This window comes from Delphinapterus leucas, chromosome 19 (assembly GCF_059928025.1).
Source record: "Delphinapterus leucas isolate spDelLeu-1000000601 "Yukka" chromosome 19, BTC_Dleu_Yukka2, whole genome shotgun sequence".
NCBI classification, from domain to species: Eukaryota; Metazoa; Chordata; class Mammalia; order Artiodactyla; family Monodontidae; genus Delphinapterus; species Delphinapterus leucas.
The window spans coordinates 46611376-46635540 of record NC_143147.1 but is presented as its reverse complement, the minus strand read 5'-3'; the positions used below and the strand labels follow the sequence as shown (position 1 = coordinate 46635540).

General features: G+C 49.1%; 2 protein-coding genes across 6 annotated transcripts in view; both read right to left on the bottom strand.

Moving 5' to 3' along the window:
* Window positions 1-457, bottom strand: part of SPOP (speckle type BTB/POZ protein) — a 67731-nt gene extending 67274 nt beyond the window's left edge. For both annotated transcript variants that reach the window (XM_022557731.3, XM_022557730.3), the window contains exon 1: window positions 300-457. The gene's annotated coding sequence lies outside the window, so the exon portion shown is untranslated. The remainder of the gene's footprint in view (window positions 1-299) is intronic.
* A 16099-nt stretch (window positions 458-16556) lies between these two features.
* Window positions 16557-23107, bottom strand: SLC35B1 (solute carrier family 35 member B1). Of its 4 annotated transcripts, none has more exons than XM_022557737.3 (9): window positions 23001-23107; window positions 21826-21929; window positions 21111-21216; window positions 20788-20818; window positions 20039-20196; window positions 18573-18699; window positions 17728-17834; window positions 17407-17560; window positions 16557-16722 (listed from the first exon to the last, which is right to left on the bottom strand). In XM_022557737.3, exons 2-9 carry the CDS (start codon window positions 21855-21857, stop codon window positions 16670-16672), a joined length of 768 nt encoding a protein of 255 aa, XP_022413445.1. In that variant the 5' UTR covers window positions 21858-21929; window positions 23001-23107; the 3' UTR covers window positions 16557-16669. The 4 variants fall into 4 exon arrangements, with proteins under 4 accessions (XP_022413445.1, XP_089757239.1, XP_022413441.1 ...); XM_089901113.1 differs by lacking the exon at window positions 23001-23107 and adding an exon at window positions 22937-22954; XM_022557733.3 differs by lacking the exon at window positions 23001-23107 and adding an exon at window positions 22611-22910 and having other exon boundaries at window positions 21111-21241.
* Window positions 23108-24165: the final 1058 nt, after the last annotated feature.

Below are 24165 nucleotides of genomic sequence, written 5' to 3'. Positions count from 1 at the left end.
CACACTCGCGCATGCGCAGTCACCCATCTCGCCGCAGGCGACAGCTCACTATTTGGCAAGGGGGATGGGGCTGGGAAAATTATGGGGGGGGCCGAAGGCGGGGGCGCGTTTACGGTTGATTAGGCTCTGGCATTCGCGGGCCACGTAACCCGGCATGTGGGAAATGGGGCAGAGAAGAGTTATGTGAGGCGGGGGGGGGGGGGCGGGAGTGTGGGGGGGTCAGTCACCCCTTAAGGGAGACGCCCCGCCCCCACTCCGACAGGACAACCCTCTTCCTCGACTCTCCTCCCCCCACTCACCTGAGAGCGGCGGCGACAGCTGCTGGTCCCCGTCCCCCTGCACTCGCCTCATACTGTCCGCAACATCCGGGACCTGCGGAACCGCCGATACACAAATACACACACACTCGGAGCGCGCACACTCACACATACACACACACACCGAAACACACCAGCCGGGGCGTCATGGCGTCAGCACGTCGACGCAGCGAGCGCGTACCCGCCGGGCCCCACCCCGCACGGCCTCCGCCCCCTCTACTCCCCTCCCCTCCCCTCTCTGGGTTCTCAGGCCCCTCCTCCCTCTGCTTCAAGACTCCGCCTACCTTCCCTAGTGCGCATGCGTCCCGGTTCTCACCAGGCCCCGAGGATTTGAGGGGAAGGAGGGGCCTGAGAAGAAAGAGGCGGGAACTCGGAGGGGGTCGCGTGTAGGGCGCGGCAGGCTTCGCGGAGGTGCGAGGACGAAATAGAGGCACACCAAGAGTGGGAGTGGGGTGGCCGTAACAATAAAGGCATTTAACAACAGCAACTTATACTTGCAAGCAGGGTGTGGATTACTAACGACTTTACCTCATTTTCTTCTAACCAACTGTCAGTAAAATATTTTTTAGACTTTATGATGCTGTTAGAGACTCTTTTAAGTAACATAAAACTGAGCATTTGGAAACAGAAAGGAGAAGGACCGTTCTTTTGAGGGAAGGCAGGCATATAGGTGGCTTAACTGAAAGGAAGCTGATTGACAATTTATTGTCTTGGACACCTGGGTCCCCAGCTGGTCTCACATCCTAGCTCCCCAAGGGCTATGGTTGATTCCTGAGTTGAGTAAAAGAAAAAAGTCTCAGGGGTTTCCCTGGTGGTCCAGTGGTTAAGACTCCACGCTTCCACTGCAAGGGGCATGGGTTCAATCCCTGGTCGGGGAACTAAGATCCCGCATGCAGTGCAGTGCCGGCAAAAAAAAACAGGAAGTCTTGGGCTTCCCTGGTGGCGCAGTGGTTGAGAGTCTGCCTGCCGATGCAGGGGACACGGGTTCGTGCCCCAGTCTGGGAAGATCCCACATGCCGCGGAGCGGCTAGGCCTGTGAGCCATGGCCGCGGAGCCTGCGCGTCTGGAGCCTGTGCTCCGCAGCGGGAGAGGCCACAACAGTGAGAGGCCTGCATACCGCGAAAAAAAAAAAAAAAAAAAAAAACAGGAAGTCTCAGAGCATCTTGGCCCTGGGAGAAAAAAGTCATCTCCACGTTATTATGTTAGAGTCATAATGTCAGTGATGGGATATTTGTTATTGTTACAATTCTTTCCTTTAGCTTCAACTTTAAAAAAATTATTCTTACTGAATCAAGCCAAATAATCTGGAACAGGCGTTGTCTCTTTTCCATACTGAGATTATACCATTATGTAGACACGCACAAATGCACAAGAAGGCATCGTATCCAAAGGAGCAACCAGATGAATCTATGGGTCGTGGGGTGACAAAGTGTGGGCCCTGCCTTGGGGATAGCTACCGGAAGCTCTGCTTCTGTGGGACTGTCTCCTGCCACATGCATCCTGGCTCTGGGTGGCTGGTGAGTCTGTTCAGCAGGGAAAGCTGGGAGCCCATGAGCAAAGCCACAGGGGAGGCTGTGACAGTGCCAGGCTGCCTTCCACTTTCAAATACGCAAGCACACCCTACAATTCCACAGCTTAAAATGTCCTAGGAATGACAGACAAAACACTCTAAACTCCTCAAGCTTGCTCAACCCATATTTCAGCCAAAATGATCAAGAAATGGAGATCCTAAATTCAACAGTGATGTGGTTACGGTGCCTGCCCCACTGAAAACAAGAAGCACTTTCGTCACCTATTAGGCTGGTGCCTGAAACTTTCCAATTAGATTTCACTCAGCAGCAGCAAACATTTCATTCTGTTAGCTGAAGCCAGCGAGGTTTTTGGTCCTTGGGAAGAATCAGAGTGCCCCCCAGGCAACCCAGTAACCAGTTACAAGTAACTGATTCCTGGTGTCACTGAAACTGTTCAGTTCCTGTTCTTTTGACTTCAGATCTCACAGGATGGCAGGGAAGAAAGAAAAGGGGTACTGCTTGGAGGGAGGAGCGTGGAGGTGGGAAGGGGTGCAGAAGGAGGAAACTGGAAGCACGGGCAACATGCTTTAGCTACCTTACAACTGGGGCTAATCATTACAGTTTAGTCAGATTCTGCCTGGGACCTGGGAAGTGACTCCTCAGAGCTGGTGAGTCTGCGCCAGCAGCTTGTCCAGGCTGGCGCTGAATCTCCAGAGAGCTAGAAGGACATAAGAGTCCTATCTCCATCTGTAGCCTGGTGTGATGAGGCTCCCATTCTACTGTGGGGACCATACCGCCCACCTGAGATGTGATCCCACCAGCCTCTGTACAAAGGACTTTGATTTGGTGTGGATCTGATTAAATGACTGTAGATGTCCTTGGAAGCACTGTGTGGAAGAATTTTAAACAGCTTCTCCTTTTTAATATGCACTTCCTCTTCAGTTTTAATTATTTTGTTCCTACATTTTCCCTTTCAATTTACTAAAATCTAGAAATGTAATTAGAGCAGAAGCTGGGCTCAGAGAAAGCTGCCAGGATTTCTACAGCATGATTAAATACACTAGGCATCCCTTTAGTGTGGGGCTGAAAAATAGGATTCTCATTATTATCTTTCCTTATCCAGGAAAGAATCAGTACCACGTACAGATACGGATTTATTGAAAACGCAGCACTAATTAAAAACTCACCCAGACTCTTGATGAGGTTTGGGGGGGGAGGAAGTGCAGTTATTTCATTATTTCCTCCATTTACTGTTTCATTGTTGTAACCACAACAAGCAAGGAACCCCCTCTTCGCTCCCCTCACGAGGGGCTTAATGAGGCTTTTATCTGTGCAACAACAATCAACCTTACAATGGCACCAATTCAATTCACTGCTCTTTGTGATGGTAGGAGACACACAGAACTTGTTTTCTTAATCCAAAACACAAATGACAAAGTGTTCTTTGGCCATCACGAGCCAGGTCTGGGCAAGGAATCTGTCCCAAAGACCACTAGACGTCTGGTATTTATTCTGCCAACGAGGATCTTCAGCTCCATTTTACAGTCCAGTAAGCAAAGGTATGGTTTCCCTTGAAGGTGTAGGGGAGGTAGAGGCAGGCAGGAATGAATAGAAGATGAGTGCCTGGATAGGAGGTGGAAATTCAGGAAGGAAGATCCTTAGTAGGGGCATGGTCCTGTCTAAAGTGACAGATGACACCCCCTGGGATACAGATGTAAGACCACACTCAAGGAAGCATACCAGCAAGAGCACACTGATGAGGTTGTGCTAGGGCTGTGATGGGGTTAGTAGAAAATTGGCAGCGATGAAACATTTATTGATTGATTAAATTTCATAGTGAAGCAGCTGTGGCTTAATGAATGAGCTCCAGCCGCCTCAGAGACTCAAGTTCAAACCCAGCACTATTGCTTTCTATATATAAACTAGGACGAGCTTCTCTGAGCCTGTTTTTCCATATGAACAATGGAGAAAATAATGCTCACCATATCATAATGTTGTGAGGATTAACTGAAATAATATATGAACATAGCACAGTCCCTCTACACAGAATAGAATAGACCCCACTTATTTACGGATGTATTACTGAATGTGGATTTGGGGGTAAGTGTTCACATGCCTGCTGGTCTTCAAGCCTCACTCTAATTGGTGTGCCATCCTTGCTCCTTTCCTTTATGCCGTTCTTTAGAATTCTTCAGGAAGCATGGAATCAAAGAAAGCAGCACGGGCTTCTCGGCCAGAACACTGACACTTGCTAGCCAGGGTCCCTGAACAAGGTCCTTGGCCTCAGGGTCTGTTTCCTCACAGATCAGTCAGGTTTCTGGTTGTAAGAACTGCCCCAACGCTGGCTATATCAGCCCCAACTGAAATTTACTGAAGAAATATCTCTGGCTCCCAGAATTGTCAGGAGCTGAAGAATCAGTCTTGGAAATTCGGCAGAAACCAAGGGCTAGTGGAGGAAGAACAGCAACCTTCTTTAGTAGGACCTTCTGGCCAGGAGGTCCAACTGCTGGGCACTGCCACAAAGTGCCACCAGCAGACACATGGCTCCGGCTGCTGCCATTGCAAAAGGACGTTTAACCTTCCTTCCGTCTGTGTGCCTCAGGCTGCAAACCCAAAGCCCAGGCAGCAGCACCCTGTTGACTAATCCTAGACCACATCCTGGGCCCTGACCACCATGGGGGAGGGGGGAGGGGCGGTGAGGAGGGAAACGAAGAAAGGTCTCGCTTGCCACGGTGTCCACGGTGTAACGTTCAGCACTCCTTCTCGCTGACGCTGTCCGCAGCGGGGCACTCATCCCAAACAGGAAGGGGGTCCGATGCTGGACCACCAACCCTCCCACCTCATCCTTGAAACAGGGCATTCACCATAGGGTAATAAGCAGCATCAAATGACATGTTTGTTCAAAAGTGCTTGGCATATAAAAGACATTCTGTTACTTTACTTCCCTCTTTTATAAAAGGCTTGGAATGGTGTGCTTATCTGACGATTTGATCAATGTGCTTATAGATATTGAAGTTCTGAGTTTTTCAGATGGTTGGGAAAGATCATGTCTGAAGAGTGGAGTATCAAGCAGACGAGAAGCAGTGGGAAAGAGAAGAGAGGAAATGGCAAGTCTGCGTCCACCTTGTCTTTGATTTTTGTCCTGGACTGGCCACACAGCTCCATCTCCATCTTGTTCATCTTTAAAATGGTTCTAAGAATTACCTAAAGTCATTGTTTCAAAATAAGTTTTAGAGGGTCAATATTTGCTTTCAAGAGAGAATATATTGCCAAAAAATGGATTATATTCACTGTTATGAATTATGTTCCGTGGTTTCTTGGCCCCATTCTGAATGGGCTTGATCCACTACCTGTTGGTATTTGCCCTAAAATAACATTTACCTAAATGTAGATAAGTTGTTTAGGAAAAACTTTTTTTTTTCTCTGCCTCCACTCAAATAGAAATTACTTCGGATTTTACAATTTTAGATTATCCTTGCCATGGCTCTACTTTATCAAGGTGAATTGATTTCAACTGAAAGTTTATTCTACGTTAGAATCCTATTTTTAAAAGGGAATTTAATCTAAAATTCTATTATGGAAGGCCTGTGCCCAAATGAACAGTCAGGTAGCACTTACTGAATGCTCCCCAGGTACAGAGCTCTACGGAGGTAACTACAGGAGAAATCAAAAGAAATAGAAATAGTGTCCCTATTCACAAAGTTTTCAGTTTAGAATTTAAAAATTTCAAAACCGGAAGGGACCATACTGATTCTCCAGCCCAGTGGTTTTTGAACAATGTTTGCCTCTCAAGCTCTGGGCTTCTGAAGATTTGCCTCAGGGGTTCCAAGGAAGGGGGAGCAGCAAAGGGAGCTGGGGTAGTCCAAGCCAAGGCAGTCTGGTTCTCCATCCACTCATTCAGGCCAGAAATTGGGCACCATCTCCCCTAATACCTTACCTCTAATCCATCAGGAATTCCCATAAATTCTAGTTTCAAAGTATCCCTTGAATCCATCCACTTCTCTCCATCTCCCCAGTCCCATTCAAGTTCTAGCCAACATCCTCCTTGGCCTGAACCACAGCAAGAGGGTCCTAACTGGTCTTCCTAATTCTTTGCTGTCCCTCAATCTATTCTTCACTCAGCAACCAGGGCAATCTAATTAAAACTTAAGTCAGATCATGCTTCACCCCTGCTTAAAAACTTTGAATAGCTTCCCATTGTACCAAGAATAAAACCTAAACTTTGTACCACTGCTTTTAAGAGTCTCATATTCAACTATGTCCCCCGTTGCTCTTTTCTTCCCCATCTTCATTTCATCTTCTTCTGGCCATCTATCAATTCCTAGAGCCCATCAAGCTCTTTCCTCCATGAGCATTTGTGGTTACTATTCCCCCTACCTTGAACAATTTTCCCCTAAACTCTTCACATTGGCTGGTTCTGCCTCTTCTTTCAGGTCTCAGTTTAATTTTTACAGCCCCAGAGAACCTTCTCTGACCACTTGCCTTATCTAGAATAAGGACCTTCTTGGTATCTTGGTACTCCGTTTACTTCCTTTAAAACACTAACAATAATTTGTAATTGTCTTGTGTATTTACTTGTGTATTATCAATCTCTCCTAATCAATTGTTGGCTCCAGCCTGTTTGTTTCTTTTGCTCTCCATAATGTCCCAGCATTCAGCACGGTGCTGACACATGGACAGAAGGAATGAATGAATGTACCACAGAAAACCCTAGACTTGTCTGGAATGTCAAAGAAGGTTGGAAGCATGAAAGGAAGGTTAGTAGGCAAAGAGCGTGGAGAAAGGGGAACGAGGAAGGAAAGCAGGCCAGGCAGATAAAGATCCTAAGGCCAGAGAGAACATGGAGTTTTTGAGAAACTCAAGGAAAATTAGTGTGGCTGGAGTACACAGAGTAAGTGCGAGGGCTGTGGGGAGTGGGTCAGGAGGGTTAGGAATAGCCAGCCAGCGTGTCTCCCCTATGAACCAAACCGCAGGACTGAGAACAGGGGAGGAGCGAATTCCCCAAAGGAAATTCAGGGTCCTCTTGGCAGAAGGAGGAGATGAATGCAGGGGGCCAACAGCAGACGACCATTACTCCTGGTTTTTCCTTCTACCTCTCTGGCTACTCCTTCTCGGTCTCCTTGACAGGCTCTTCCTTTGACCATCCTTTGAATATCAGCTTTCCATGGATTGTGTGCAGTTCCTCTCCTCTTCACACTGTCCTCTCTTGCCTCGAGATGGCTCCTTTATTCTCACCGCTCCACTGCCATCCATCTGCTAAAGAATATTCCAAATCGATCTTGAGCCAGGTCTTTCTCTTGAGATCCACTTACATATCCAACTATCAACCTGATCTCTTCAGTTGGATGGTCCATAGGCACCTAAGATTCAGCAGATGTAAAATCTGATTCTCCTCCGGTGCTCTCTTGCCTCACCAAGTAGCTCAAGCCTGGGAACAGGAAAGTGTCCTTGACTCCTCAATCCCACTTCTAATTCAACACCAAGTTCTGACAATTCCAGGCTTTAGTTATCTCCCAGTTCTGCCTACTTCCTTCTGTCTTCACTGACACCTCCCCAGTCCTTTCTGGGATTGCAGCAGCCTCCTCCCTGGGCTCCCAACCTCTGGTCTTCACCCTTCCAGTTCATGACTGCTCTGCAGCCCGAGTGAGATTTCTAAAAAGTCAGTCTGATCGAGTCACTCCTTTGCATTCCACCCTTCACTGCCCTCAATATAAAAACCATACTCCTTAATAGAGGTGAAAGGCTCTTTACCAGTGACCTATGCCTTAGACTCCAGGTGGTCTCTTATACTTCCCACCGCACCTAGCAGTAAGGTTTCCTGTCACACAGAGAACTACTTTCAATTCCCTGAGTAAACCAAGTTCTCTCTTTTTGCACATACTGTTATCTCTTCCCAGAACAGTCTTCTCCACAGATTTCCCTGCCCCTACCCTCACCTTCCCCTGGTTAATTCTCTGCTGATTCTCCAGCTTCAATTCATCCGTCTGTTCCTCCAGGAAGCTGTGCATGTCCCCTAGCCCTGAGCTAGGTCTTCCCATATTTCTCCTCTCACTGCAACCCCTGTATCGTGGTTGCCTGATTCCCTCTCTGTCCCTCACTAGATGGCAAGTTCTTTGGGGGTAGGGATTTCCCTTTTCTCTCTCTCTCTCTATTATGTTTTCAGCACAGGGAAGCGTTCCTAGCATGTACTAGGTATTCAGATAAATGCTTGTGTGATGAATAAATGAATTAACTAGTGAAAGAAACATTCCTTTCAGGAACTTGGATCCTGTCGTTTCAGGCACAGAAGCCTCCAGGAGCTTCCTGTTCCTGCATCCTCTGTTTGGCCACAGGCTGGTCGGCAGCCTGTGAGAACCGTGAACGATCTGCTTGAGAGGCTCCTTGACTCACTGCATCCACTGGGAGCCCAGTCTTCCCTTAAAAGGCCACCTTATCGGAAAGTACCAGTGATGGCATTTATGAGCTCTATTTTTATCTGTGTTGGAAAAGTCTCAAAGTTAATTCCCAAGCCAACAACATTAAACTCGGGAACGTGGATGACCAAGAAAGCATCTACGTGATGCCTTTGAGTCACAGCTTTGTTTCCCGTGGCAAGACTTCCAGTCCTCCCGGTCACTGGGCCCTTGTTTTTCAGGACTGGCTGACTCTAAAAAGCTTGTGATCCCCCATTCGTTAGAACTAGATCCTGCAGCCCTTAGTGGTCTAGGAAATGGTGTCCTCTTCCTTAAGGTTTGCTTAACTCTGCTGGGGCCTTCAGAGAAGAACACAGAATAGATTGCCAGACACCTCCCGGTTTATTCAAACCAGCTTTCTACCCCCATTCCCAAATGGGAATGAATCGTGGGTGATAGCATTGCTAGCAGCAGGAAGGAAGGAGGCGCGTGGCCAGAGGAGAGGGCTCCCGATGAGCTTGGCCAGAGAGATAATTGGACAGAAGCTACAGAAATGAGAAGAGTAACCCAGCAGAGCTGGCAAGCAAGTCGAGGGCCTGTGCCAGGGAAAGGATTCGCTGTCAGAACTGGGGGAGATTGAGAGAGAGAGAGAAGGGAGGAGTATGGAGAGAGGAAAATGGCAGGAAGGACTGAAGGAGGAAGGCTGCAGGAGGGAAACAGGGAGCAGCAGAGATGGGAGGAACCATAGGTAATTTGTAAAGTGGAGAGGAGGGAGGGGGCACACATTTCCCTTTAATCCAAGTGGGGTCCTTTGGGGAAAGGGGATGTTGGAGAGTCAGGTGGAGGCCCCAGAGAGATGGTCAGTCACACACCCCCACAGCAGACTCGAAATGAGGCAAGGAATGTCCTCACTCCCAGGTTCAAGGTACTAAATTGGCCACGATCCCTGCCTCTGGAAATTTAGGAAAGATAGTTTTTGACAAAGGATGCTGGAACTCGGAGGACTCGAGCCACTATTTGAGTCTCCTCCCCTTTCCCTTAGCAAAAGCCTAAACAATTCAGGGTCCATGCCCCACTGTCTTGCACCCCGATCTCCTCTTCCCAGCAGCACCCACACAGCCCAGGATCACAGCCCCCTGTGCGTCTCTGCCCCTGCTGGCTACTCTGGGCCAGGGACCAGCCTGAGAGCTTGGAGTCTGGGCTGAGTCAGCACTGCCTGTGGGAGAGATCGCTTCCTGGAAAGTCTTGCTTCAAAACTTCTGGCTGGCCAAGCGCCGGTAGCGAGCAAGAGGCACACTGGAGACTGGACGATGCATCTTTGGCTTTCAAGATACCTCTCACCAGAGAGAGAATCATGGGACAGAAATTTCCATAATCCCGCTTAAAGTGTGACTCCAATGTACTTCAGGCTGCCCCTCCACCCTCCACACTCTCCGCTTCGGAAAATCACATTTTTCAGGTCTCACAAGAGATTTCAGGGCCAAGATGGAAGTTCTGATTCCTGATTGATCTGGTTACTTCTCCTGTAAATCTGACAAAATATATGTTCTGAGCCTCAGATATCTATTTTCTGAAGATATGTCCTTATTCATTGAGGCAGCAAGAATGCTCCCTTGTGTGGGCACAAGGCAGAACCCTCTCTTGATAAAAAGGACAGCATACCGTTAGCAGGATCAGCAGACTGCTCCAGGGGCCAAGCCCCCGCTCTGTCTCTGGGGGCTGCGATGCGGAGTCTAAGCCATCCCCACCCTTCTCTTCAACTTGGGAGTTTTGATCCCCCCCCAATGCAGGGTGAAGGGTCATTTTGATGGTCTCACTTTGGACAAGTGAGAAGAGGGAGCATTTTACTTTGACCCCCACAACTGCTTGCTATGCAGCGGGCACTCTAGCGGGTAGGCAGTGAGTGGGTGGCAGCAGCTGCCAGGCACCTTCCCCTGAGGATGTATCAGTTGGTGCCAAAAGCCTCTATAAGCTCTTTCTGATCTCTGTGCCAGCGACTACGGGTCCTGGAAGGAAGCCAGGCGTCCACCGTGAGCCCTGCATTCTTCTCCACCCCCTCATCCGCCGAGAATGAGGTGGGATGGCTTGGGAGCTCACTGAGAAAGGAGCCGATGGTTCTTAGACACATTTTCCAGCTGTCACACCTGCTAACGTGGGAACGCACACTCAGCAATGAATTGTTTCAGGCTTTCTTGTTCCATCCGTCCCAGGCCCAAAGCAGTGGGAATAAGAACTTCCATCAACAAACTGTGGTTCCCAGTTTGCCTCCTTCTCCCTCCCTTCTTTCCACCCTTCCACAAACACTTATTGATGTCCGACTGGCACCTACCCTGTGCCAGTCACTGTTAGGGGCTAAAGACACACGGACACAGTCTTGGGGGAGAAAATATATGTAAGTACTAACCAGACACAAGGCAGTGATACAGTGTTGCAATATGAGAGGTGGCAAACCGGTGGCCATGGGCCAAATCTGACTTGTAGACACGTTTAGTGTAGCTGGCAAGGAATTTAAAAAACTGTCAGAGTTCACATAAAAATCAATATTTCCATCTGTTTTTGAAATAACACATCTGGCAATAATCTGGAGGAGGTAAAACACCACTGTCCCCTTTAGCTGGGATGTGCTCTCAGTGTCATAGGTCACATACCCACCCCCCCACCTCACCCGCTTCCCTGTTGAGTTAAACTGGTTCGTTTCGTTCATCCGCGTTCACTACCACCATCGTGCACGTGTTAGAATTTGGGACCCTTAGAATGAAAAGCCATCAGAAGACCCAAAGGAGGGAACCATCAGCTCTGCTCAAGGGAGTCAGATCAGTTATCCCTTGAACTAAGTCCAAGGACTTTGTTGATCTGACGACTTGTATACTGTTTCTCCCCTGCCCCCATCGTCAGATGCATAAGGGAAAGGCTCCAGTCGGTTCCCTCCTCCCAGTATCTCCAGCCCACAGCAGAGTGCCTGGTACAGGGCTGATCTCAATGCACACTTGTGAAATGTGTTGAATGAATGGAGCCGCTAGAAGCGTCAGGTGGAAAAGGGAATTCCAAGCAGAGGGAACTGTGGGTGCAAAGGCGTGACAGTGAATAGTAGAGTGGGAAGGGGCAAATAGTTGGTGGCGAATGGGGGTGGGGGTGGGGTTCCGGAAGTGTGAGGAGGGTGGGATGAGGTACGGTGGAAACAGCAGGAGTTGAAGCCGGGAAAAGACTCCCGTGGGACCCGGAAGGGCTTTTTAGAGTGTATTAGGAAGGTAACCACGGAATCTTGGAAGTGATTTAAGGAGTGAAGTGACAGGATCAGAGTCTTGTTTCACACGGATGACTCTGGCAGGGTGGTGGGGTGGGGAGAAATGGGAAGCTACAGAGGGAAGACGGAAGCAGCAAATAGAAACTTCAACTCAATATTCCCCTTTCTGAGGCCCTTGAAATGCCACTGGGGATCTATTTTAAGAAAATGGTGCCCCCTGCTGACTAGGTCTGGGATTGCATCTCCCCCTGGCCAAGAGGGAAATTACAAAATGTTTTGGCCCTGAACAATAGTACCTGGAAGCCCCGGGCACGGAATTGCAAGGGGTGATGCATCTGAGAGCGCCCTCCTTTCCTAGATGAAGAGGGGCCTATGGGAACGGGTGACAATGACTAATGCCACAGACTGTTGCCAGATAAATACAGAACACCAGCTAAATCTGAATTTCAGATAAACAAGACACAATTGTTTGGTATAAATATGTCTCAAATATTGCATGGGACATACTTATACTCAACAAGTATGTGCTGTTTATCTGAAACTCAAATTTAGCTGGGCATCTTGTATTTTTATTTGCTAAACCTGACAACCTTAGATAAAGTGTGTTGGAGGGGCCAGGAGAAAACTAGAAATGAAATCGGATGTGTTACCCTCCTTGGGTTTCTCTGCAAACTCAGTCTCACTCCTCCATCTAAACAGAGCTGGAGATGATACTTTCTCATATTTTATAGTGTTGCCCAGTTATACAATAACTCTGTTTGGGAAATCAGTTTTCATTAAATGAGCCCATGATTACAATGGACCCCTAAGAGAATCTAAAGAGAACTGTGGACCCTTTTTACAGCAAAACCAACCTACTAGCTTGACATATGTGTGAGCACCTGTGTTACACACACATTTGTACATTAAAATTTCAGGGAGTTCTCAGCCTTCGTGTAAGAGCGACGTTCCCCCTAGGGCTGTGGTCTGAATGTGGCAGTTCCAGGGTCCTGAGTAGGAGGAAACGGTGTCTAGTCAGCCCCTAAGCTAAAACATGATGCTTCTGCTAGCTCTGGCCACCCACACAACATGACAAAACACAGAAGTGGGCAGGAAGAAATATCCTGTCCCCCCCCCCTTGGAGAATGCCTTGAACCTCTTCCCTCTTCCACCTCTCCCAGAAATAACAAGGAGTTGGGCATATTTGGACAGAAAACCCACCAGCCCTTGTGGGCTTGAGCCTCAACCGAGTGGAAGGCACGGGATGAAATCGCTCCCCGTTCCAAGACCCTCTTTGTTCTCCTTTCCAGCCTTCTTGCCACGGCAGGTAGAGCACCCTGGTTCCCAGTCTGAGCACTGTCAGAAATTAGCTCTCAGCAGTAGGCGGAAGTTCTTCCAGGATAAATTCTGGGTGCTCTGAGCTGGGTGATGAAAAGCCTCGGCCTGAACATCCTGGGAGCAGACCTTCGAGCGGAGGTGCCGCGTCTTGTCTCCCTCCCGCAGCCCTTAGAGCCTGCTCTCCTCTTGACCCTGCAGAGGGAAGGCAGAAGGTCAGGCAGATGTTGGTTTAGACTCTCTCAGAATGTTCTAAATGATGTAAAACCTCATCGCCTGCTGCTTCCATCTTTGTCAGCATATGCTTATGTGACATTCAGCTTCAGTAGACTGAATCATGGAATACAAGCCCCAAATTGACCAAGGTGTTTCAAGCCAGCAATCATAGTGATACGTCTACGATGTATTACCATAGGATGACATTTCATGTTGAACATTTTCTGCAATTAATCAATTTATCTTACTACCTATATAGTGGTATGATTTCCAACTATCATTGCTTTGGAAGGATTCTTTATTCCGAGGTGGATAGCCTTTCCTAAAATTTTTGGACTTAAAGTGTCCTTTTGTAAGCCATAATGATATTAGATTATTTTTTTAAGTCCTTACTTGAAAATATAAAAAGCCAGCATACTCATATCAGCCCCCCAAATTATTTGAAAATTCTACCGGATCAGGAAATCCAAACAGCCGGAAACCAGTGCCTTAGGCTTAGCTTGCTGACCTCTGACATGTGCTAAGTGGAGGCTCACTCTGGGCCCTGCCCTGCCACGGAGTCGTGTGACCTTCAGCCGATGCACTTTGGTGGACTTTGGGCTCCCTATTCCGAATATGGGGAGACTTGTTTTTGGCCTAAGCTCTCCCCAGGAGTGTTGTAAGGATAAAATGCCATGAACTAAAAGAGCTTTGGGAAAGAAGGAGCTCAATAAATATGAGATTGCTGTTCCTAAAGACAGCTGGTGTGTTTTCAGTGGGAAGGGCTGAATGATCCCGCAGAGACCCAGGACACTTTCTCTGCCAGGACATCTGGGGAGAGTGACCGGCACCACTCAGAAAGTGTGCAAACTGTTCCACCGACAAGTGGGACCAGACGGCAGAGGCAATGGGCCTCCTGAGGAGGTTGGCTTCTCCGCCTCCAAGGGCATAGGTCCAAGATGCAACTAGAACTCGGGGAACCTTGAGTTCTAATTAATCTCTCTGGGACACACCCAGGGACCTACTGCAAGTTGCCCCCTCCCCTAACTTGTTTTTCCATTTATAAAAGGTGCAGGTGCCTGCTCAGTCCTCTTCACAGGGGTGTTACAGGGCTGTGAGGAAACACATCACCCAATCCTAAAGAACTCACTTTAGAGATTATACACAGTGAATGTTTAATTCCTGCCCCTTTAAGTCCTTTGAACAACAACATATAATTTTTCTTCCTTATAATGATTAATTGCAGAATAGCCTTCCCTATGGTTTTACCCCAAATCACATTTGTGCATCGCTCCCCTTGCCCTAGGCTAAGAGGTGTACAGGAAATGGAAAAACCACCCTACCAGGAACCTGAGCACAAACACCTAAGGAAGTAAGCCAGATAGTTTGACCAAAATAGCCATTAAGTACAGTACACCCCAAAAGAAAAACACAGTGCTTGGGGAAACGTGTGTCCTGGCGCCCTCCCTGATACACATAGCTGAGAATTAACTGCAGCTGGAAGTCCTATGATGCTTAGAAACCTGAGACATCAGGCTGCCCGGGGTTAGTGATCAACAGTACTTCTGTTTGAACTTGCCTGGTATTTCACGTTTATCGGTACCATTATAACCTAGCAGAGTGTTACCAACGCCGAGTCTGACTTGGCACTCTCAGTTCCTGTGATCCTGTAGGTGAGTACGCCACCCCGAACGAGCTGGCGGCTCACACAACATTTTAAAATATCTTGCAATTGAGCTGAAATGACGCCTCCCTGTAGAGCCACTCACCTGCTCCTGTGCTCTCACTTGAACTGAGTTGAAGCAGGAGCACAGGGAGAAGCCAGGCAGTTTAAAACCCCATTTCCCACTTGGCGGTAGAGCCAAAGCTGCCTTTCCACTTCCTTTCATCTTTACATGCTCTCTCCAGCTCAAGCCTCACCTTGCCCAGACACCTTCCTTCGTTGTTAGCTCTGCATTTCTGAGATGCAATGATTTTTCTACCCGTCTCCCTATTAGACTGTGAACACCCTAGAGGGTAAGTACTGCTCCTACTCAACTGTGAACTCACAGCATGTTCACAGGACATGTCACACCGAAGGAAGGGTTAGATGAATAGACACAGGACTGAATGAATATACCAGACCTGGGCTCCGGGCTCACCTAGGACAGGCTTGCTCTAGCGTCAGGTGAGAGCCAGGCTGAGCTGTGGGAAATCCTTCTTGCTCTTGGTGACTGGTATGAGGCACGCCTGAGACCCCTGGTTGGGGATGGCAGCGGGTAGAGGTGGAGGGGACTGGCCCGATAGCTGGGAACAGGCCCGGGTGAGGACTGCTTTATAGGCCCCTGGCCCTGGTAACGCGGTCTCACCACCTAACCAATCCACAGAAGACAGTTTGGAACTATCAGTCCAGTAGGGAAGGAGCTAATTGGTGCAACTTTCAGGATGAGAAACAGAGAAAACAAAGGGGTGGAGAAAAGAAGGAAGTTCAGCCAGTTGTATTTAAAACCTCTTCTCTCAAGGAGGAGTTCAAGATGAGAGGGGGCCTTTGGGGGCAGAGCTGCAGTGAACTCGGGCCCCTAGAGAGTGAGACGAGTGCAAGTGAGGCAGGTCTTGAAAGGCTGGGTGGGGGGTGGGAAGGCAGCCGCGCAGGAAGGAGGCTGGGCTCCCATCTGGAGAGCCAAGGGGCTGGGGCTGCTGAACAGATGGAGCGAAAGTCGCAGCTGGTGGAAATGCACTTTCATGTGTAAAGTTTGGTCCACGGAGGATTTCGACTTCCAACTCTGAAGGCAGCACTGGGCAGGTGGCTCTGCTCCATGCTCCGCCTTCCCCTCCCACTGCCACACAGAAAATTCGACAACGGCGGCTCTATGCCAGGACTCAGGCACCGTGCCTTCCACCAGCATCCCTTTCAACAGGCAGGAGCTGGCATAGGGACACCAGGGCACAGCCAGGATGGCGGAGGACTGCAATGTTTTAGCAGCTGAAGGGGGCAGGGGAGTAGGAAGGATTAATCCAGCCTTCCCAGGAGGGGACCGAGAGGACCAAGAACAGACGCGGAGGTGGAGAAAGGGAATCAGACCTTCCAAAGCTGTTCATGACATACACGCTGGGTCTCCGCTCTGGGCTTGGTTGAGCTTTGGCTGAAGGGGAGGCACTGGGGAAATGTGAACGCACAGCAGACTCTGAGGCTCTGGGCTCATTTTATCTCAACCTTGAGAGAAGTTTCTCAAGGGGAGAATATATCTGTAGTTTTTTAAGAAATATTTGCCCACCAGAGCTTTAAGAGAGAAAGTGATTTTTACATCCTCTGGCTCTGACAGTTACCTGTCCTGATATTTAGACCTTGGCCTGTGGGAACAGAAGCCACAAGCACAGCAGCTCTTGGGGGAACTGGCCACCCAGCCAGGTTAACCACACCCACGAGGGAGCAGCCTGGGCCATGAGCACCAAGCTCTGCCTCTTCCCTCTCTCTTTCTTTCTTTACTTGTGCGAGGCTGTGCTCCTGGCCATCAAAAACAGAAACAGCCACTCTGTCTTGTTAAAATCCAAACGCTGTTTTTAGAGTATGTGATTTTGCTTCCTTAAAAAAAAGATAACAAAATAGCCAGACTGAGACCTAGTCCTTTATCTCTATTGTGTCCATTTTCCCAAAAGATGTCACTGTTCGAGAAAATAACTTAAAATATTCTTGGAGTGGAGGTAGCCTCTCTCTTCTTAGTGGGATGTCTTCTTGGCTCCTTTCCCAAACTTGGCATCGAGACCAAGACCTATATAGAGAGAGAACACGGAGGGGGAGGTTATGGGGAGAAATGAAGCCTACAAATGATTTGGGGGTGGGGGGGTGGGGGTGAGCCTTGGTTCTCCAAAATTGGAGCTTTAAATAAAACTAGTTTTCAAACATTGGTTTTATAAAAGCTCCTCAGAGAAAAGAGATTGGTATCAAATGAAAAAAAATCACCAAGATACTGGTAATTACATGGATATTTGAAATACAGCAGGGACTTCCCTGGCGGTCCAGAGGTTAAGACTCCACGCTTCCACCGCAGGGGGCACGGGTTCGATCCCGGCTTGGGGAACTAAGATCCCCCACGCTGCGTGTGGTGCGGCCAAAAAAAAATAATAATACAGCAAGACTGAAAGAAATTTAAGCATCAAACTTCTAAGCTAGGTCTCTCAGCTTACCCACAGCAGCATAAATGAGTAGGGAATAAGTATAATAATTTTACCCTGCTCAGTATCTGGGGAAAGCAGAATCACTGGAAAGAAATCACTCAAATGAAATGTTCCTTAGGAAAGCTAGAGTAGAGGTAAGGCTTCCTTTTCTCTTTTAAAAAATTTTCTCTAACCTAATAAATTTCACAAATATACAAGTAAATATTAAGGAAAAAGAATAACGCTCTGTCACTGTCCCTTTGTGTGGTCCAGAGCTGCCCGCTCTGGATGGAACTTACCCAAGAACACAAGCACAGTGCCCACCCACTGCATGGGGCTGATGGGGTTGGCGAAGAGGATCACAGAGGCCAAAATGGTGAAGAACTTTCGAGTTGTGGTGATGATGGAGCAGGTCAGGGGACCAAAATACACCACTGTCATGAAGATGAAGCTCTAGAGGAAGACAGGGAAAGACTAGGTCAGGCTGACTCTTGGCTATCTATCTGCCAAGAGGTCTAAAGTCTGTAACAGGACATCACGGCTAATCTTGCCACCCCTCTTCTCGCAGCCAGGCCAGTCTCTTTTGGGGAAGCCAAGCCATCCTCCATCAAGGCACTCACCTGGCCCAGGGCACTAGTCAGGCCAAAGAGCAGGATGTTATAGATGATGGTAGGGTATCTTTCGGCAAAGCTCAAGAACTCCCAGAGCTCCCCAGTGAACAGGATTCCTAGGAAGAAACGTCAAAAGATGAACGGTGCATCTTGTGTGCCCATATTCACACCCCTGCAGAGGCCTGCTAAAGCACTCTGAAGGAGGGCATGGAAAAACATATGGAGTGAGTTTGTATTGTCCCATCAGGCATCTCCTATTTTTCTGATAAGAGAAACTAACTAAAGACTCTTCTGGGAAATACTTGGAAGTTAATGAGTTACTTCTGCCAAAGTGACTGAAAGCAGCAAACCTCAGATGCTGTGAAGATACCGATCCACACACCCCTAGCTCAAGGCAGCCCCAAGCGCTGGTCGATCCCAGCCATCAGTAGCCTCCCGTTAACCCTAGTGTGTCGTATGAAAAATACTCCCTGTGTGCGCCCAGATTTGAAACAAGTTAGGAAGCACTGATTTCAAAGCAAATACATCCATGTTTGAACAATATTCAGTATTCACCACATACCAATGTCTCATCTCCCTCAGAAGAGGGCGAGTTCCCAGGGCACCCCAGCATTTTACTACTGTGTGTCCTCCCATGATACCTGGCACAGGTCTACCCCTGATTGTGCCAGTAACAAGTAGCAAGCAGAGCCAACTGGGGAAGGTTTCTCCAAGGCGTCTCAGGGGCTTGCACATAAAGGCATCTGAGAACTGATGGGCAAAGTTAGCAAATGGCACCAGAGCTAGAGATTATGTGGATGACGGCAGTCTGCCCTCTGCTGATACGTAGAAAGAATAGCAGAACTGCTCCTTACCAGCTCCCAGCAGCAATGTCGACCAAAGGTTGATGTTCAGCATCATGTGGTTGGAGCCTGTTTGGTAGTGAGCCCGCATGTGGTCCTGGGAAACGCCGGTCAGTCCATCCAGGGTGAGAGACAAGAGCTGGGAAAGAAAGAGTACAGCCTGCAGTGAGAAGGCCACCGGGACCCTCCCTGACGCAGGACACAGAACTCTCACCTTTCTGAGACCCCTCAGAAAAGCCGCTGCCTTAAGACAGAGTCCTCAGACCAAAATGCTGCCATTTGTCCACAGGTGGAGGATGGGAGAGACCACGTGAGCTCCCTCCCCCCCTCAGGCACTCAGAACGACAGGCGATCTGAGCCACATGGATGTAATGTGATCGGAGCACGGCAGGAAGCCTACCGCTTCCCAACACAATGCCGTGAAGTCTGGCGTGCAGGGGCCTAGAACGGCTCATGGTGAGCCACACTCATTCTTCCACTAAAGCTGGAGAGAGGAAATCTAGTCCCAGCATGTTAGCCTCCTGACTTGGAGTATAGGGCTCCAGAGACTGGATTCTGTGGTCACACTGCCTGGATTAGAATCCGGGGCAATGTAAGTCACTAACTCTGCCAATTAACAGCCATGTGACCACGGGCAAGTGATTTAACTTTTCTTTGCCTCAGTTTCTTCACCTGTAAAATGGAGATAATGCTATCTAAGTTATGAGGTTATTGTTGTAAAAATTAACTAGTTTACATGTAGAACACGTGGAACAGTGCCTAACACCTAGTAAAGTAAAAGCTACTATAGTATTTTTTTAATTAATTAATTTATTTATTTATGGCTGCATTGGGTCTTTGTTGCTGCACACGGGCTTTCTCTAGTTGCGGTGAGCAGGGACTGCTCTTTGTTGCAGTGTGCGGGCTTCTCATTGCGGTGGCTTCTCTTGTTGTGGAGCACGGGCTCTAGGCGTACGGGCTTCGGTAGTTGTGGCTCACGGACTCTAGAGCGCAGCCTCAGTAGTTTGTGCACGGGCTTAGTTGCTCCGCAGTAATGTGGGATCTTCCCAGACCAGGGCTCGAACCCGTGTCTCCTGCATTGGCAGGCGGATTCTCAACCACTGCGCCACCAGGGAAGCCCTATGGTATTATTTTTAACCCTGGCTTCCACGTTCCTTGGAAAGCCACAGTGAGAGACACACTACTCCTTTCCTCTTTGTTCTCAGGTCTCTGGAACCTCACACCAGCATTCAGACACAGGCCTCAGAGTCATCCCTTCCCCAGAAGGAGAGCTGACCCATAGTGAAATATTTTAGGCTCCCCACTATGGCCTTAGCAGAGCCAAGGGCTTTGCAGCCAGAGACAAAGACCAGAAATGTGGGGCAAGAAACATCACAACCTCCCTCAAAACATATAACTGGCCTTCTGCCTGCACAGGTGGGGATACTCCTTTGTTAAGATTACTGGAAAAGGCTTCCTTTCCCAACAGGATTGCATACCAGGAGCAGCTCTCCATAGCCAACTGTGTGTTCTTCTATCCCGACTACTTTCTTGGGTTTGTACATGAAAAGGGCCACTCCAGCCACAATTAGCAACACACACAGGTACTTGGCCATTGGATACTTCTTCTTCAAAAGGGTCACTCCAAGGAGCATGACTACAGGGAAGAAACAGAGTGGAAAATTCAGGCACCCATAGGCATTGATGAGCCCAACACTCTCCTTCTAGGAGCCAAAGACTCACGGGAAAAAAAGAATGTCTGAGAAGGAAAGCCGACAGAGGACAAAAGGAGGGTGCAACGCTGGCACCTAGACAGAGAAGACTGAGCAACAAGGTTGAGCAAAGAGTATAAGGAAGGGAAGAGGTAGAGAACAAAGGTGAAAGTTCCAGGAAGGAACAGGGCAGGGGAGGGGCAGTAGGGAAGAGTGACAGGTTGAGGAAAAGGAAACTGATGACCAAATGGGATTTAGGGTGTCTAATGACAACGTAAACACATGGGACACCAAAATGATTGACTATGTGAAGCAGGTTAGGTCAGCCTCTGGCTCTCAGTGAGGATTACCAGCTAATGAACACCCAACACCACAGGAAGTGATAAAGGATGGGCAGGGGGAAGGGATGGAGGGAACCCGAGAGATAGCTATGGTGAGATGACAAAGCCCAGAGGCAGAGAGCTCTAGCAGAGGAGGATCAAGCTCACTGCAGGAAGAGTGAGGAAGGAAGATGGCGACCATCTTCTTCTGCTTACCTGGGATGGGCTTGCACGATTTACCAAGGACCTGAAATTAAATTCAGCAAAAATAATTTCTGAGCGTCTTTGATGTGCCAGGTACTGTACTAGGTGCTACGATAAGATGAGTTAAGTGTGGGGCCTGCACCAGAGACTGCAGCCTCGGAAAGCAGCCCTACCACGGCCAGCCCACCACCACTAAACCTCAGATCTATGGTTCTTCACACTCTTAACTTCCCAAACACACTCTCTTTTTATTTAAGTCACAGGCCAGAGGGAAGCATCTTTCATCCTTTTCAAGCAACTTCTGAGCCAACCCTCATTCCACCCTAAGGTTTCACCTGAGTTGGGTAGTTGACAAACTGTAGTGCCGAGTTGCTGGAGACCATGGCACCCAGATAGGAGACAGAACAGGCAGCATAGAGCCAGCTCCGAGTACGATCCACCCTGGCAGTGTCAAAAAACTGGATCACTGGGAGAAGACAAAAGCAACATACAAGAGAAAGCTGGTGGGCCTAGGATGGACCACTGAGCAAAAGTCGAAGCCACGTGAAAGGAATTTGCCTGTCAAATAAGATGAGAAGCACAAACTATTTCTGTCCTCTTAGACTGGGAAATCTCTGAAGATTCTCCAACTCTCCAATCCCACCTAACCCTGACACAAGACCTCATGGAGGGCAGGGGTGGGGGTAGGGTGTCCATTCAGTTCAAGGGACTAGTTATCCCTGCTGCTAGCCCCCAGGGAACAAAGAGAGAATGCTCAAAACATGCTTGAAGCTGACACATAAAGGAAAATCAAAAGGACAAAGGAAAAAGCTTTAAGTATTCTCATGGGGATCTGGAACACAGAAGACCCATTCCCTGCACATTTCTGACTGACAAGTTGATTTAATCTAAGGAAATGGGGTTTCACCCTTTTCCAAAGCCACTAGTTTTCTCAATCGAACAGAGAGGCTGTTGCAAGCACTAAAGGGGCTCAGGGTGCTGAGACTTAGACCTAATGCCTAGGATACAAAGGGGAGGGGACACACAACAGATTACTATCTAAGTACTCACAGATCTTGGCAAACACGGCATTGATCACGCATTGGATGAAGACCAAAGTTAAGGCAAAAGTGAACGTCTCCTGCTTGGCTCCCTCCCCATACTTTCCTCTTGTTCTAAGAATGAAATGCATGAGAAAGAGGGGAGGAATTAGTATACTTCCCTCAGTGCCATCTACTAATCCAGAGCCACTGAACACTTCGACATTTTCTAGCCTCTCTAGACGTAGGGAGAGTTTGGTAAGGATCACCGGGCTCATTGACATCAGAGGCTGATCTTATGGGATCTAAAAACTAGACATTCCAGGCTGCTGATCCTGTAGCCGAAGGAAAAAAATATCCGTACAGGATGGAGCAAGAGGAAACGTGAAAAATTAGTTGGTGAAATGAGGTATCCCGGGCAGAAGAAGGGATTTGGGCTATAGCAGCAGGGCCGAGGGCAAAGGAATCCGCTACCTGCAAGCATCTGGGAGTTCCCAAAAGGGGCCGGCACAGGTCATGGAAACCTAAGCCTGTGAAACCTAGCTCCTTAGAACCAACAGGAAAAAAGAGCAACCAAGGGAAGAAAAATAACCATCTCCCGAGAATCCAGAGACCAACTTTCGCGTTTTGGAAACCTAGGGAGGTTTCAGCGGCAAAGGCGGTCAGCATGCCGGGAGGGCGGGGCGGCGTGGGGGTGCAAAAGGGAACAGTGGGGCCAGGGGCGGGAGGACCGCGAACCTGACCACAGGCTGGGGAGACAAGGCGGACTGGTTAGGGGGGCGGAGGTCTGCGTTCCGACCCGGGGGATCCGCTCACATCTTTTCCTGCAGGATCCCATAGTAGAAATAGCAGACAAAGACGCCGAGGAAGCAGAGCGGCAGGCGCAGCCGGTCGGGCACCAGGGAGCTGCTAGCGGCCATGAGACGCCCGGACGACCCGACCGGAGACCCGCTCACAGCCGGCAGCGGCGGCGGCGACAAGTCCAGCCGGACATCGCCGACCGGCGACAGGGGCCTCATAGGAGCTGCATGTGACCGCCGCTGAGCAGGGCCTCAGCAGCCACCGCCAGAACTGCCAGCTCAGGACCGCCGAGGGGAAACTCTTCAGAACCCTGAACCCGCTTCCAAGGAAAGGGCACCCACCCTGGGGCCTTGATCTCGTCCCTGGTGGCCAGGGGAGCCCGCTGTCCCGAGGGTGACGCCTTACCCTCGAGACTTTCCGACCAGGCAACTCCGAGGACAACTGAGACCTGGAGCTCGACGGGATGGCCTAGGAGATAGGGGGACGTGGAATGATGACGTATAAGGATGTGGAGGTGACCAATTGGCTGCGCTGTGGAAAGGCAGACAGGTGGGCGGGAAGGAGGAGTGCGCCGGCCCGGCAAATCCGAGAGTCTTTTTCCCGGTCGGCTGTCAGGCTTCTGCTGGGTCCTAACGCCCGGAATTCGCAATGCAGCCTTAGCGCCCCCTAGCTGCTGCCCAGTGTCCCTGACTCTAACCCCTCTACAAGAAGAGCGTTGCTCAAGGTCTGGCTTTTGGGGAGCCGTCCTCCTCCTAGGGCACATCACTAGGCTCCTAAGGGCGGCAGAGCTTTTGTTTCAGCTCTGTCACTTAAAGGCAGGGTAACCTACGCATGTCACCTAAATTCCGAGCTACAGTTTTCCTAGTCTATATTATTACTAATAATAGCCACCTTGTCGCCTCTTGACTGTTCTGAGGATCAAATGAGCTGAGGCTGTGAAACGGTTTTATAAACTGTAAAGTGTGCTGTGCAAGTTTAAGGTATTTATTAGTCATTACTCTTTCTCAACTCTAATCTTATTTCCTCACATCCTCAAGGTGGAAATGGAAGCTTGCCGAAGTGGATTTTCTTCAGGGTCTTACAACTCACCAACAAGGGAGCAAATCCTCCTGCATTGATGAGCTCCTTGTTGGAGCCCCTCCCTCATCCCAGTGTTGGACCTCCACGTGCTGACACCAAGAACTAGGGCCGGACTGACCCCAAGGCTTGCCACTACCGGCCTCAAGCCCCACTGTAATCACTGGACTCTGGGTTGCTCTTTGGGCAGAGACTTCTTCTCCCCTTCTAGCAGCCTGCTCCTTTGGCACAGCCTCACGCAAAGGAAGGAAACTCGGGGCAGCACCACACCCATCCCTCCGGGCCTGACTCACTAAGACTTTGGGGGTAGGCCAAACATCTTTCAGGGGAGGGGTAAGAAGTAGAAAATAGGGTCTGTCTGCAACCCCCTGTGTCCTTTATATAAGTTGGGGAGGGGGACCCCCAAACATTTGTTCTCTTGCCCAGTGGTTTACTTTACTATTAGCCGACGATTCCAGGGCACGGACCTGGGGTTCCAGTCCCAGCTCTGCCT